The following is a 12,069-nucleotide window of genomic DNA, read 5'->3' as shown; positions in this document are numbered from 1 at the left end:
TATATTAATGTATACATATTTTAGTCTGGTAGATATATTTAGCAATCATTATTGTTTCTTTTCATAATTATATTTCTGAAATCTTGATTGTAAATCAGACATAAAAATTGGCATTAAAACTTTAACTTTGCGAATTAGATTTAAAAAAACAGGCGGCATTTCATAAAAATATATCAATTTATTCCTAATTCCGCTTAACCTATCTAAAGTAATCTAAACAATCATCTAATGAGAACCCTCAACATCCTTCTGCAAGTTAGGATATAACGTCGCCACCCTGCCTCCAGCAGCCATGCGGCCCGCGAAGTCAGGTCGTCTAGACGGCCTGGGCGCCCCCAGCAGCGTGTCTAGAATGTTCCGCGGCGCCCACACGTCGCTAGTGGTAGTAGAGCCGTTGCCCGCCCCCGTGGGGGATAGCGGCGAGTCCGTGGTGGCTCGGATCACTGATGCACGGGATTCACCTGGAGAGGGAATAGAAGGGTTTGATAGATAAGGGTTTTTTAGGCATGAATAAAGTTATGACTTAAACGCTTCATAAAATATTGGTAAATTGGCGTAGGAGACTATTTTTCTAAGAATCGAAATAATCAAAAATTCTATAGTATTACAGATAAATCATAAACTATCGATGTAATGTATCACACCCTTTTGTTCATTCCAGGCAGCCATCGTTTCGTTTGGAACAACCCATTTTTAACTTAATATTTTTTTGTGCATTACAGAGAGTCAGGTAAGTAGAAGGTATACACCGTCATTGCGTGGTGTAAGTAAAATCTGTTCTCACAGTATTTCTTGTAAGTTCATGAAACAATGCAGGCATGGGAGCGTTGGTAAAACAAAGCGTCTCAAATCTCAATACTTATCTGCAGCCGACAGTCTTATACAATGGCATTGTTAAATGAGCTGCCTGCCTGTGTAGGGTCATTTCTACCTCCGTTCGGTATTATTGCTTACCTTGCTTCTGTCGGTATAATATATCAGAATGGTGGGTAAGAAAACATATTAAAAAATACTTTTATGTTTACTGAACTTGATAAATTATGTTAAGTTTAAGTATCCGAATAACCGCTGCCGCTGAAAGGAATGTCGTGTACCAATGGTATCGTGCGTTTTAGCCTTATCCTGCCCGCAAATCCAAGATGACATTTATAAACAGTATCTCCCGCGCATAGGTGTCCCAACTGTCACTTGATGCACGTCCAGCTCGCATCTGCCGTCATTGATCCTCTCGCCTCCAGCTCTCTATATACGTTGTAAAATATGGCATGAGTCGTACGACTTTTCATTGACACTCATATCATGTCTGGTAAAAAAAGTTTAACCTTGAAAACGAGCTTGACTTGTCATAGGGCTCATGCTATATTTTAGAGTAGACAAAGGATAGTATACTCACTGTCGCTAGGCTGGTTCTGTAGTGTACTCACTGTCGCTAGCCTGGTTGTGCAGTACACTCACTGTCGCCAGGCTGGTGGTTGTGTACTCTACTCACTGTCGCTAGGCTGGCTGTGTAGTGTACTCACTGTCTGTAGGCTGGCTGTGCGCGCGGCACTCGAGCGCGGTGCGCAGGAGCGCGCGGTGGCCGGCGGACGCGGAGTGCGCGCGCACCAGCGCCTGCAGCTCGCCCCACACCTGCCGCCACTGCTCCTCGCGACGGGATGAGGATTTGCTTCTGGAGGTTATGTATGAAAGTTTAGTTAGAGACCGAGTGACTTGACTCTAAGCTGTAATCGGCTTGTTAATTTTATCAACAGTATGTGGGAGTACTCAAAATTTCGTACTATATGTAATGTGGCCATTAGTGCTGTGCACTCCTTGAGGTATGCGCGCAGCGAGACGGGGGGAGAAATCGGCTACTGCGCTCTGTCACCTCACCGCTCCGTACCTCACCTCAGCGTGCATGCCTCAGGGAGTGCACAGCGGTAATGATCACACGATAGAGGTCGATATGTTTAACTTGACCCTATACCATTTTCCAGGTTCAAAGACATGGGTGACACTTTAAAATTTTCCATTTAACGCATGAATACTATTGCAAAATCTGTCATTTTATTGACAATGACCACAGATAATATATATTTCTAGAGTACGCACTTTGGTAAAATGGAACGTACTAGAGATGCGACACATCAAAGTCGACATTCTGAAATCGATTAAAATTTATACAATATTTGAATTTTTACAACATTGTATTATACAGGTAGTTCAAAAAGTCAACGTTATCCCTTAAATGAAATAATTAACTATCGAAAGAGGTATTTTATTTCTAAAAAACATAACTTTTCCTTACATATCCCTATTCGAGATATCTTTATTTTAATGACACTACACTAACTATACAGGTTCGGAACAACTTCTGCTATATGACTTTAAGAAATTCTAAGTCAAGTGACCAACAATTTTTATATGGAGAACCATTTTTAGGATACATCAGATTCTGAGAGCAATAGCAGTAGTAGCATATACTGAAAGCGGCATTTATAATGTGTTTTCCGAAAATACGAATAAATTCATATTTATATTAATCTATGGAGTATATACACATCGATAGGTTCAAGTCGATAGGATTTCACTCTCGGACATCTCTAGAACTGTCAAACTCAAAACGTCCCACATATCATAGGCTCTGAAAAATGGTATAAGCTGTAATCAGCTTATTTACTTTAGCAACAGTATGTGGGATTTCTTGAGTGGAGGCCACGAACAGGCCAACGCACAGCGTGGGACGTCCGCCTGCCCGCTGGACTGACGACCTTAGGCAGTAGTGGCTGGATGAGGAAGACCGAGGACCGAGTGTTGTGGCGCTTCTTGGGAGAGGCCTATGTCCAGCAGTGGATGATTATTGGCTGATGATGATGTGGGAGTACTTAACATTTCGTACTAGTAAGCAGCACGTGCGCCTAGAAAAACTTGTTAACGCAAACAAGCTGCAGGTGCAAACTACTACATACTCCCCACTCCGCCCAACAAGTTGGTATAAAAGTGATCGCTCGAACTCTCAGCGGCTCAGATGTTGTCCGACTGCGGAATCGGCAACACGGATGCTCTGAATCGTCTTATCAGGTGATATTTCTATTGTGTATTTCGATGCATCCACAACACATACAATTTATGATTCAATATAGGTATTGATTTATTGGTACAACCCTTTCCTTTTTAATTTCACCTTCACAAGTAGATACTTAGATGAATAAACAAGAGCAACGTAGCGTGCATGGTAACATTAACTATTTTCGACTCACGAGCTGACATTGACAACATTTTTTGTTTAGTGATTTAGTGTTTGACTTAGCCCCAGTTTTACCATACTCTGTTAGATCATAACAAGGGATTAGATATGGAGATGACGTATAATTGATGACATTACAATGTAACAGGGTATTAATGATCTAACAGAGTATGGTGAAACTAGGCCTTATACACATAGCATAGCATTATAAACTTCTCACCTGGCATTAGAGGTGTTCTGTGCATTGGGGAACTCGTGTCTGGACTCCATGGCCAGCAGGTTCAGTAGCACGGCCCGGCAAGTATCTACTTCTTCATCTGTGAGGTTCTCCTGAACGACTAGTCTTGTTAGCGGTTCCATTACCTGAAAATATTGTAAATTTATAAGAATGTCTTTCTGTGAAAACCTGCACATCTCGATTCTAGATGTGTATCCTAAGTGCATTGTACTTATCCCAAAACGGCGATATAGTTCGCAACCTATCACGTGAGTACAAATGTGCTCCGAAAAGTGGGTGGCTCGCTTGTGAGCCACCTCTGACTACCCCTTCGGGGATTACAGTCGGGAGTGCATATGTATGTATGTATGTTCTGTAAAAAAATTAATCTAAGTATACTTTTTAAGTCATGTTTTACGCCTAAAATGAAATAATTTAGTTCTATTCAAATATTGTTCGATTGGATGTTGGATTCACATTACTCTCTGATTTCTTACATTATAACGTCTCTCTCCACATTTCTAAAATTTCTATTACCAAAAAATACAGCGCAACTCACCGAGCCAAGATTAAATATAAGCGTAGAGGATATAGTCAGCGGCCAGTACGTAGTGTGTCGCTGCAACCGTGCCCGCGCCTTGCCGTTGGCGCCGGCGCCTTGTAGCGGGCACAGCTTGTTTTGTTGCATTAGCGCTCCGAACTCTTTTATCCTGGAGGTGGGAGAGGTTTGTTGATGAGTGAAATTGACATACATAGTAGATAAGTAAGTGTGGTAGCTAGAATGAAAGTTACTTAAGGAGATGCGTACTGAGTAGTTTAATGAAGATTTCGAAATTATTTAAATTTCATCAGAGGTTGGTTTCTTTAGATGCGACGTACTTCTTTTTGGAGCTATAATGGGAGCTAACGCGTGTGAATTTGCCGCTAGGGGCGCTGGTGTTGACTGAGGTCAAGTGACATTTTACTTTTCATATAATTTGTTTGGCGGGCTTCGTGATAAATTATATTTTCGTTCATTTCCCTGTTGAAAAGTGATCTCTTTTCGCGAAATTATCGCAAATATGGATTATTTGTCGATGAATGTGCACGCTTTGAAAGCTGAATTAAGAAAAAGAGGCGCAAAAATAAGCGGTCTCAAAGAGCAGCTTATTCAGAGGTTAGTTTATTACTGTTTACAAACTATTTTTTTACGAAATGTATGCTTGTTTGCTTAGGTAACAGCTATGTTTTTTTCTTTTTACAGACACCAAGACTATGACCGTAACAGTAACTTGGTTGGAAACGTAGAGGACGGCATCATACAACAAAATTGAGTGGCCTTCAGAAACTTTGTATAGCAGTGTGAACACTAAAAATGAAACTCCAAATCTAGATATTGTCACCAATGAGTACTTTGGAATTTATGTACAGTGTACATACCATCGCTCTTACGGTGAATGAAAACATCGTGATAAAACCTGCACATCTAGATTTTCGAACCCACCAACCTGCAGAGGACCAGCGAGGTAGGAAATGGTCCAAGCTTAGGAGTGGAGTTTAGACCTTAAGGCGATATGCACAAAGGCTCCATTCGAGTGAGCCAGGTGCAGTTAGTGACACCCCCACAAATATTAGAATACTTAGTATACTATACTACCATTATTTAGTTTCAACTAACAACTCAACCAGCATTCATTGTGTGGATTACTAAAGTGTCATATTTTTTGTATAGCAGTGTGTTTAAACGGAAAGGATAAATAAAAGTTAAATCAGTGTGTAATTATTTTATTTTTATTGTATTTATTAAATGCCTAATCCTTATTTACATTATGTTCTTACTGAAATTGGTTATAATGATTTTCACAAACACGAGATTGTCGGATAATAATTATTTCACAAGCCACTGTTTTAGAACAGTTTTGTCACTTGGTAACATATGTCCTCCTTTTCTTTCCGAACATAACGGATCTGCACAACATTGCGGCATAGTAACTCGATATGATAATAGTTATTTTATAATTAATAAGCTTATAAGATTCAAGATTTTAAAACTTTATTTCGCGCCAATTTGATAAAGTCGCCTTTGATAAGTTTGACAGCTATGGTACCTCTTGACCTCAGTCGACAGTGGCGCCAACTGGTGAGCAAAAAAACGGTAGTCCCCATTAGCTCGCCTCCCGGGCAGCATTCACTAGTGCGATGATCCTCATTTATAAGAACTTATTATGCGAAAAACCCACACAGTCCAATTTCGAACGGTTCCCAACAACCAATAAGATGCATTCTGTACGATCTCATGTCACAACAAATACAAATACATTAGAGCAGAATAGTTAGCACGGGGCGCAATTAAGACATGACAAAAGTTCTCCGTCGCGTTCGCTCTAGACTCCGCGCGATGCAAAACTTCGTCGTCGTGGGGCGCGCGGCCGCCCAGCGCCCCGACCCACAGCTCCCCGCCCTGCGCCGCCAGCACGTGATGTTAAATCCACGAAGGAGTATCTTGGCAATAGTTGCTGCTTCTAATCCTGGCCGCCTTTTTGTACTGTTTTTATTTTTAAGTTATATTTTGTACGTTGTTCTGGTTTGGTGCAAATAAAGAGTATAGTATTGTATTGTATAAGTTACCTATAGTCGGTGACGCGTCCGCCCGCGCCCTCGGACAGGGCGGGCGGGTCGTCGTGGGGCGCTCGGCCGCCCAGAGCCCCGATCCACAGCTCTCCGCCCTGCGCCGCCAGCACGTGAGAAGCGGAGCGGCCGCCGCCCTTCCTGAAACATAGGAAAGCAAATATGTATTGTTGTACCTTCTTAGGGGTTTGGTCACCGTAGTGAGAGGGTTAACTAGTGAGAATAGCATTATTGGATGACTGCCCAGAGTGCGCCGGACGTATATAAAGTACAGTTGATACGCCACTCGGAGAGATTTAGTATATGCAGACATAGCTTAGAGCTTTTCACCGTGGTGAATGGATACAAGGGATTAGTTGTTGGCTTTTGACACATCTGTCAAGAATTTAATAAGGAGATGACGTATAATTAGGTACAATGTAACAGGGGTGTTAATGATCTAACAGAGTATGATGAAACTAGGCCTGTCAGACCTGGCCAGGGTGCACCTGAACAGGATTCGTCAAAGGGCTCCGTGCACCTGCCTAATGATGCTGCTGTTATTACTAACCTGGGCACCTCCAACGTAACCGAGCATCCGTTCAACAAGAAGTTGACGGTTGAGCGGCCCGTTCAGCCACTGTGGCCTTGAAGAATAGGATAGGCCATATGGTGAACCTGCTTTCTTACACCCTTCTTATAATTATAATGATGATGATGATGTTGATACTGAGTACTAACCTAGGCACCTCCAACGTAACCGATCTTCCGTTCAACAAGAAGTTGACGAGGCAGGCCGAGGGGCGCGAGGCGACATCAGCCGGGGTCACACGCCAGAGCGGCCCGTTGCAGCCGCTGGCTCCGCCCTCCGCGCCGCGCGGCGTCCACCAGCGGAGCACCACCTGGGGGAAGGGAAGTTAAGTTAAGCAATGATATCGATTCTGTAGGATATTCTAATTTTAACGCAGCCAAACTATACATTTTGCTAGTAAAAAATTTGGTTTACGGGAACATTCATAGAGTCGAATTTTAAACAAATAAATGAAGGTATTGGCTGCACTAAAATTAGAATTTGTGCCTTCAGAATAGACATCATTGTCATTGTATGAAAAGCTAATGTATAAATCTATGCAAATAGGGGGACTTTCATGCATTCACCGCCCATAGATGGTGATGTTGTGTGTGTGTTTTCCACTTCGTAGTTTACTTGTATTTAACACCAGACGGCGTTGTTGGATACTCTCTATCATAGTTCACTCGTCTACCCACAGATGGCGTTGTTGCGCATTGTAGTTCCCTCGGCTACCCACAGATGGCGTTGTCTTGTGTTTCTACATTACTCACAGACTCGAGCGCCTCGGCGGCGGTCTGGGAAGCGCGGAGGCCGGCGTGCGCTTCCACTGAGTGGATTATCTCCACGTCGTAGTTGGCACTGGAGCTCGCGTTTTGTTCCTCCTGGAAAATAAAATTGATAAATCATTCTCGGTATTACACGTTGCGTAGGGTAACAAAACTTAGAATCTCTTACCCTCACGTCACGCTTTCTCTTATGGAGTACCTATCAGATAATTGAAGTGACAGTGGGCCAGTTACACCCATTCAGTAGTGGGTACACTCCAGATCGCGTTGTTCTGCGGTTAAACCCTTCCTTCCAGAGAACAATACCAACGAAACGTAAACCAAACATGCCAACCAATATTTTTACCTTCATAGGGATGCCAGTAACTGTGGTGATGGCGAGCTTGTAGTGCGGCAACACGAGTCGACCCAGCAGTGTCGCCAGCTGGCTCGCGCGCGACACTATCACCTCCACGCCCATCAGCCCTCCGCCCATCTGTACACACGAATAAACAGTTTGTAGACGGCCCATGTAGCTGTAGAAGCTATGTAGACCAACTTAAGAGCAAGGCTTTCATTTCGTGTCGTGCCAAGAAATGAAAGAACTGGCTTGTGACAGACCGCGGTGGCGGAAACTACACCAACAAGAGCAAAGCTTTTTAATAAGAATAAGATGGCCAATTGAGATTTGATTTTATTAGGCATAAAAGCGTAATGTGAGTATGTGTTGTTATATATTACCTCAAAAGCAGCAGTCTGCACGTAAGCATTGGTGAATGACACAACATATGTGAATGAGGTATTGGTAAATGTAATTTAATTGAGTATATTCAAATATTAAGCTAACATAAATAATATGGTTTACCTCTGTAAGCGGTTGGTTCGTAACTTGAGTCTCTTGTTTTTCAGGAGTCACATTAATGATGACAAGATGGCAGTAGTGCACCATCAATGGCCTGGAAAATATATTTTAATATTAAACAAAGTGAAACTGCAGCCCTTCCTATCCTATCCACCTAGTAATAAGAAGAGAATACACTAGCTTCACTTTGCCTTTAAAGTTTTTTTCTATGGGGATTCAGGGATAAAAGTATCCTATGTATGTATCTAAAGGGAGATAGCCTACTACAAGCTAAATGTCATGAAAATTTGGCCAGCCATTTTCCCATGAAAGAGTATGCAACACTCATCCATCCATTTAAATTTTTATGTAATATATAATAATAATAGCAGCATATCAAAATATTTTACTGTGGTGTCGTAGATGACTCGGAAGTGGTGGACTGAGCCATGGAAGCCTTCTTGTTCTGCTGGATGAGCTGGTTCATGGCAATCTCCGTCAGACTCCGGATGGAGTTGTCGTCCCGGGCACTTGTTATGCAGATAATCCGACCTCTGTAAATATTAGGTAAGTTATCAAAGGGAGTTCAATGTTCAAGTTCTTAAATAGATTAAAAAGGTATTTTTGTTTGTTTAAAAATATTATTTAATAAAAACAAAGTAGTGCCTAAAATAAATAATCGGCACCATTTTGAATAGTCTTCAAGACTCTTAGCAACTTCTGTTTTCTTTGATTATGTATTTTTCATTACATTTTTTTGACTTATACTTCAGAAGCTAAACTTGGAAACTAGACCTGCTATGATAGATATATCATAAGTGTAGTTTTGAAATACCTGTTCTGAAAGTGCCTCTCTGAAACAGGTGGTGTTGACTGGGCAGGGGATGGTTCGCCAAGGGCTTCTATAGCTGGACACAAGCCCACCACATTGCCCCCCGCCCCTCTCCGCACGGGACCCACCAGGCAAAGACCATTTAGTAACTAAAATGGTAAATTATTTGGTTTGTAAAATGGGTGACAACATACTTATAAATAACAACACCCTATAATTAAGATTTGAGACATAAAATAAGTGATATAGGTAGTTGTTAAGAGCTCTTAATGTAGGTGTTTGTGTCAAAGTGTTGTTGATGTATGCTAGATATCTATGTATTTGTGACGGTATATCAGCTGTCTTGACACCCATATTGTATGGTCTGCATGCCATTATTTCATTACTGCCACTATTGGGGCATTGAAGTTATCTTCAGCATGGGTAGGTAAAGTAGGTTAATTCATAGGTTCATGTTAAGTTAATGTACTTACATGAGTCAAGTTCTGTTGCACTGTTACCCATGTGTTGAGAATGTGTGCTGCTGAATCACTTATCACAAATCTGACCTGTAAAGAAACAACAATTGTAGTATACTCAAAATGACAGAGAAATACACAAGTATCCACATACAATCAATATTATAGCAGGAGAGGTGGGAGACAGAATATTGTAAAACTAGTAGGACTAATTAAATTCACAAAATTAGAATGTCTTAATTACTAGTGAGTTTTTGGTGTAATAAATAATATATTTTTTTTTGGGTAGTACCTGAAGTACATTCATGTAGTTGGAATATCTTTTTGGATAAGTACTTATGGCAAACCGCTCAATACTTCTATAACATTATAAATGGTTAAAGTATAGACTTGTAAATAAACCACCTAATACATTGATCACATACCAGTTTACCCTCAGGGAATAAATCCCACACAATCCTGCAGTATTCCACCGCGGCTTCGACACTGCAGGTCCATAGAGATTTACACACGGGAGGAAGAGGCACATAGCCTGGGCCTCTATTCTTAGAAACATCGAAGTCAATAGGATTCTCTGAGGATATGCCGAAGTACGGCGTGTGATCCAACACAAAAATTGTCTTGTGATTAGTTGGAAATAATGAATTCGACATGATTTTCGAGGTAAGGCGAGTAACTCCGGTTAACCTCTCATTGAAACAAATATCCTTTAATCTTAATCATTCGTGATGAAAATACTAGTATTATGTAAACTTGATTAAAAAGCCCACTCCTTTATTATATTGATTCAGTAAAATATGAAAGGCTCAAGAGAACAAGAGATTTTCAAACACCAAAACGCCGAGTTCCGGGAAACAACAATAACAAAATGACAATGACACATAACATAACATCAATGTGACAGGTGAAATCTGGTCAGGTTTATCTGTGATAGTCTACCTTACACGGTCGAAGTAACGGTCTAGCTGTTCAAGTAGAAAAAATATGATTTTTATTATTATTCTAATGATAACCGACGGAAGACATAATATTTTAATGTGGCAACTTTGTTTTATCTGTCCATTTTTTTTTAAAACTAAAGACAACAAACTACTAGTGTAAAACCGGTAATATAGTCAGTATGTGCAATCGATTAATTTTCTAATACCCCATTTACACTCTCGCCTCGGCCCTCGCCTCCTCGCTCGCCTCGTCACTCGTGCGGAGGCGCGAATGTAAACACCCACTCGCGTGTGACGCGAGTGGGTGTTTACACTCTCGTGCAGAGTTCAGTTGTCTTTGAGCTAGCAACGATGGAGGACGTCGAAGTTTTAGCCGCAACAATAAAGAATTTATGTATGATCACCGATTACTTCGCCGTTTATGGACCGATTTTGAAAATTCTTTTTTTTATGTATTGGGTTGAGATCCCATGTGGTCCCATTTTTTTCAAATTTTGATTCCACCTCCAAGGGTGGGTAAAGGGTTAAAAATACCTATTAACCGATTGTAGTTAATGAAATTTAGAAAGTACATAGGTACTTACCTATATTTTTAACATTAAAAAAAGTATGATGGTGACCTTGAGCTGATCTGATGATGGAAACGGAAGGTAGTCAAGGGAACTCCTCAACGGTAGGTATATAGCAACTACTTCGTGTTTACTACTGACTAGTAGGACTTATAGGTATCATTTGCTTCTTAATTTTGATTGTCAATTATTGCAAATAAACTAAGTATAAATAAGTAATAAAATAAAATAATGATAAAAAAACGACTTCAAAAAACCACTAAAACGTAAGAAATAATTAGGTTTAGACATGGTTTAGACCTATTCTATGTGACAGTACTAATATATCTAAGCAGGTAAGTACTGCTTTTATTTCTTACGTTTTAGTGTTTTTTTATTATTATTATTTTATTGAAATATTTACTTATATGAAATTAAATGTTTCGTCTTGCGACCAATCCATTATACAACTGAGGAAAGAACCCTACGTTATAATTATACGATGACGAACACAACCTGCGCGGCACGATGTAGAAGCCAGAATGAAGCGGACGCGAGAGTGTAAACACCCGCTCGCGTGCGACGCGAGCTCGACGCGAGTTCCTTTGACTCGTGCCCCAAAAACCGCTCCGGACGCGAGCGCCGCGAGTGGCGAGGCGAGCGAGGAGGCGAGCCACGAGCGTCTGTTCACACTCGCGCCTCGCCCCTCGCCTTGTCGCTCGCCTCGCCACTCGTGCGAGAGTGTAAATGGGGTATAAGAGCGAATGATACGATTTTTTGACAGATCATATACACTTTTGATAAATAATTACAAATAAAAGGATTTGATCGATGATGAATGATGATGCTTTGTTGCTCCCACAAAGATGAAAAGTCACGCTATCGATACGATTCTTTACTAGCTTTGCAAGTGAACAATAAAATAAAATAAATTTCGAATATGGCTTACAGCTGACATATTTTAGTGTAAGTTTGTACCTAACTAGGTAGCTTTGAATATTTTTTTTTATAAATAATGTAATAAGTAGTTACCTACTTAAGCACTTAAAATTTTATTGCTTTGTAGGTAGGTGTATCTGTGT

At 40.8% G+C, this 12,069-nt stretch overlaps 1 protein-coding gene across 1 annotated transcript; it reads right to left on the bottom strand.

Annotated features, from left to right (window-relative positions):
- Positions 1-176: 176 nt before the first annotated feature.
- LOC105394668 (protein asunder) lies at positions 177-10,385 on the bottom strand. The gene is made up of 13 exons (XM_048626681.1): positions 9,924-10,385; positions 9,514-9,588; positions 9,044-9,189; positions 8,619-8,762; positions 8,233-8,323; positions 7,735-7,863; positions 7,374-7,484; positions 6,771-6,931; positions 6,051-6,191; positions 4,003-4,153; positions 3,447-3,589; positions 1,521-1,669; positions 177-461 (listed from the first exon to the last, which is right to left on the bottom strand). The coding sequence occupies exons 1-13, from the start codon at positions 10,149-10,151 to the stop codon at positions 226-228; spliced, it is 1,905 nt and encodes a 634-aa protein (XP_048482638.1). The 5' UTR covers positions 10,152-10,385; the 3' UTR covers positions 177-225.
- Between the last annotated feature and the right edge of the window lie 1,684 nt (positions 10,386-12,069).

This window comes from Plutella xylostella, chromosome 17 (genome assembly GCF_932276165.1).
Source record: "Plutella xylostella chromosome 17, ilPluXylo3.1, whole genome shotgun sequence".
Lineage (NCBI taxonomy): Eukaryota > Metazoa > Arthropoda > Insecta > Lepidoptera > Plutellidae > Plutella > Plutella xylostella.
This window is presented reverse-complemented; position numbering and strand designations above follow the sequence as displayed.

Coding starts and splice junctions, on each gene's coding strand:
- LOC105394668 (XM_048626681.1), bottom strand. CDS start 10,151: ATGTCGAATTCATTATTTCCAACTAATCACAAGACAATTTTTGTGTTG. Junction 7,485..7,734: donor TTACTGGCATCCCTATGAAG/GTAAAAATATTG, acceptor TTTATTTTCCAG/GAGGAACAAAACGCGAGCTC. Junction 6,932..7,373: donor CCGCCGAGGCGCTCGAGTCT/GTGAGTAATGTA, acceptor CCCTTCCCCCAG/GTGGTGCTCCGCTGGTGGAC.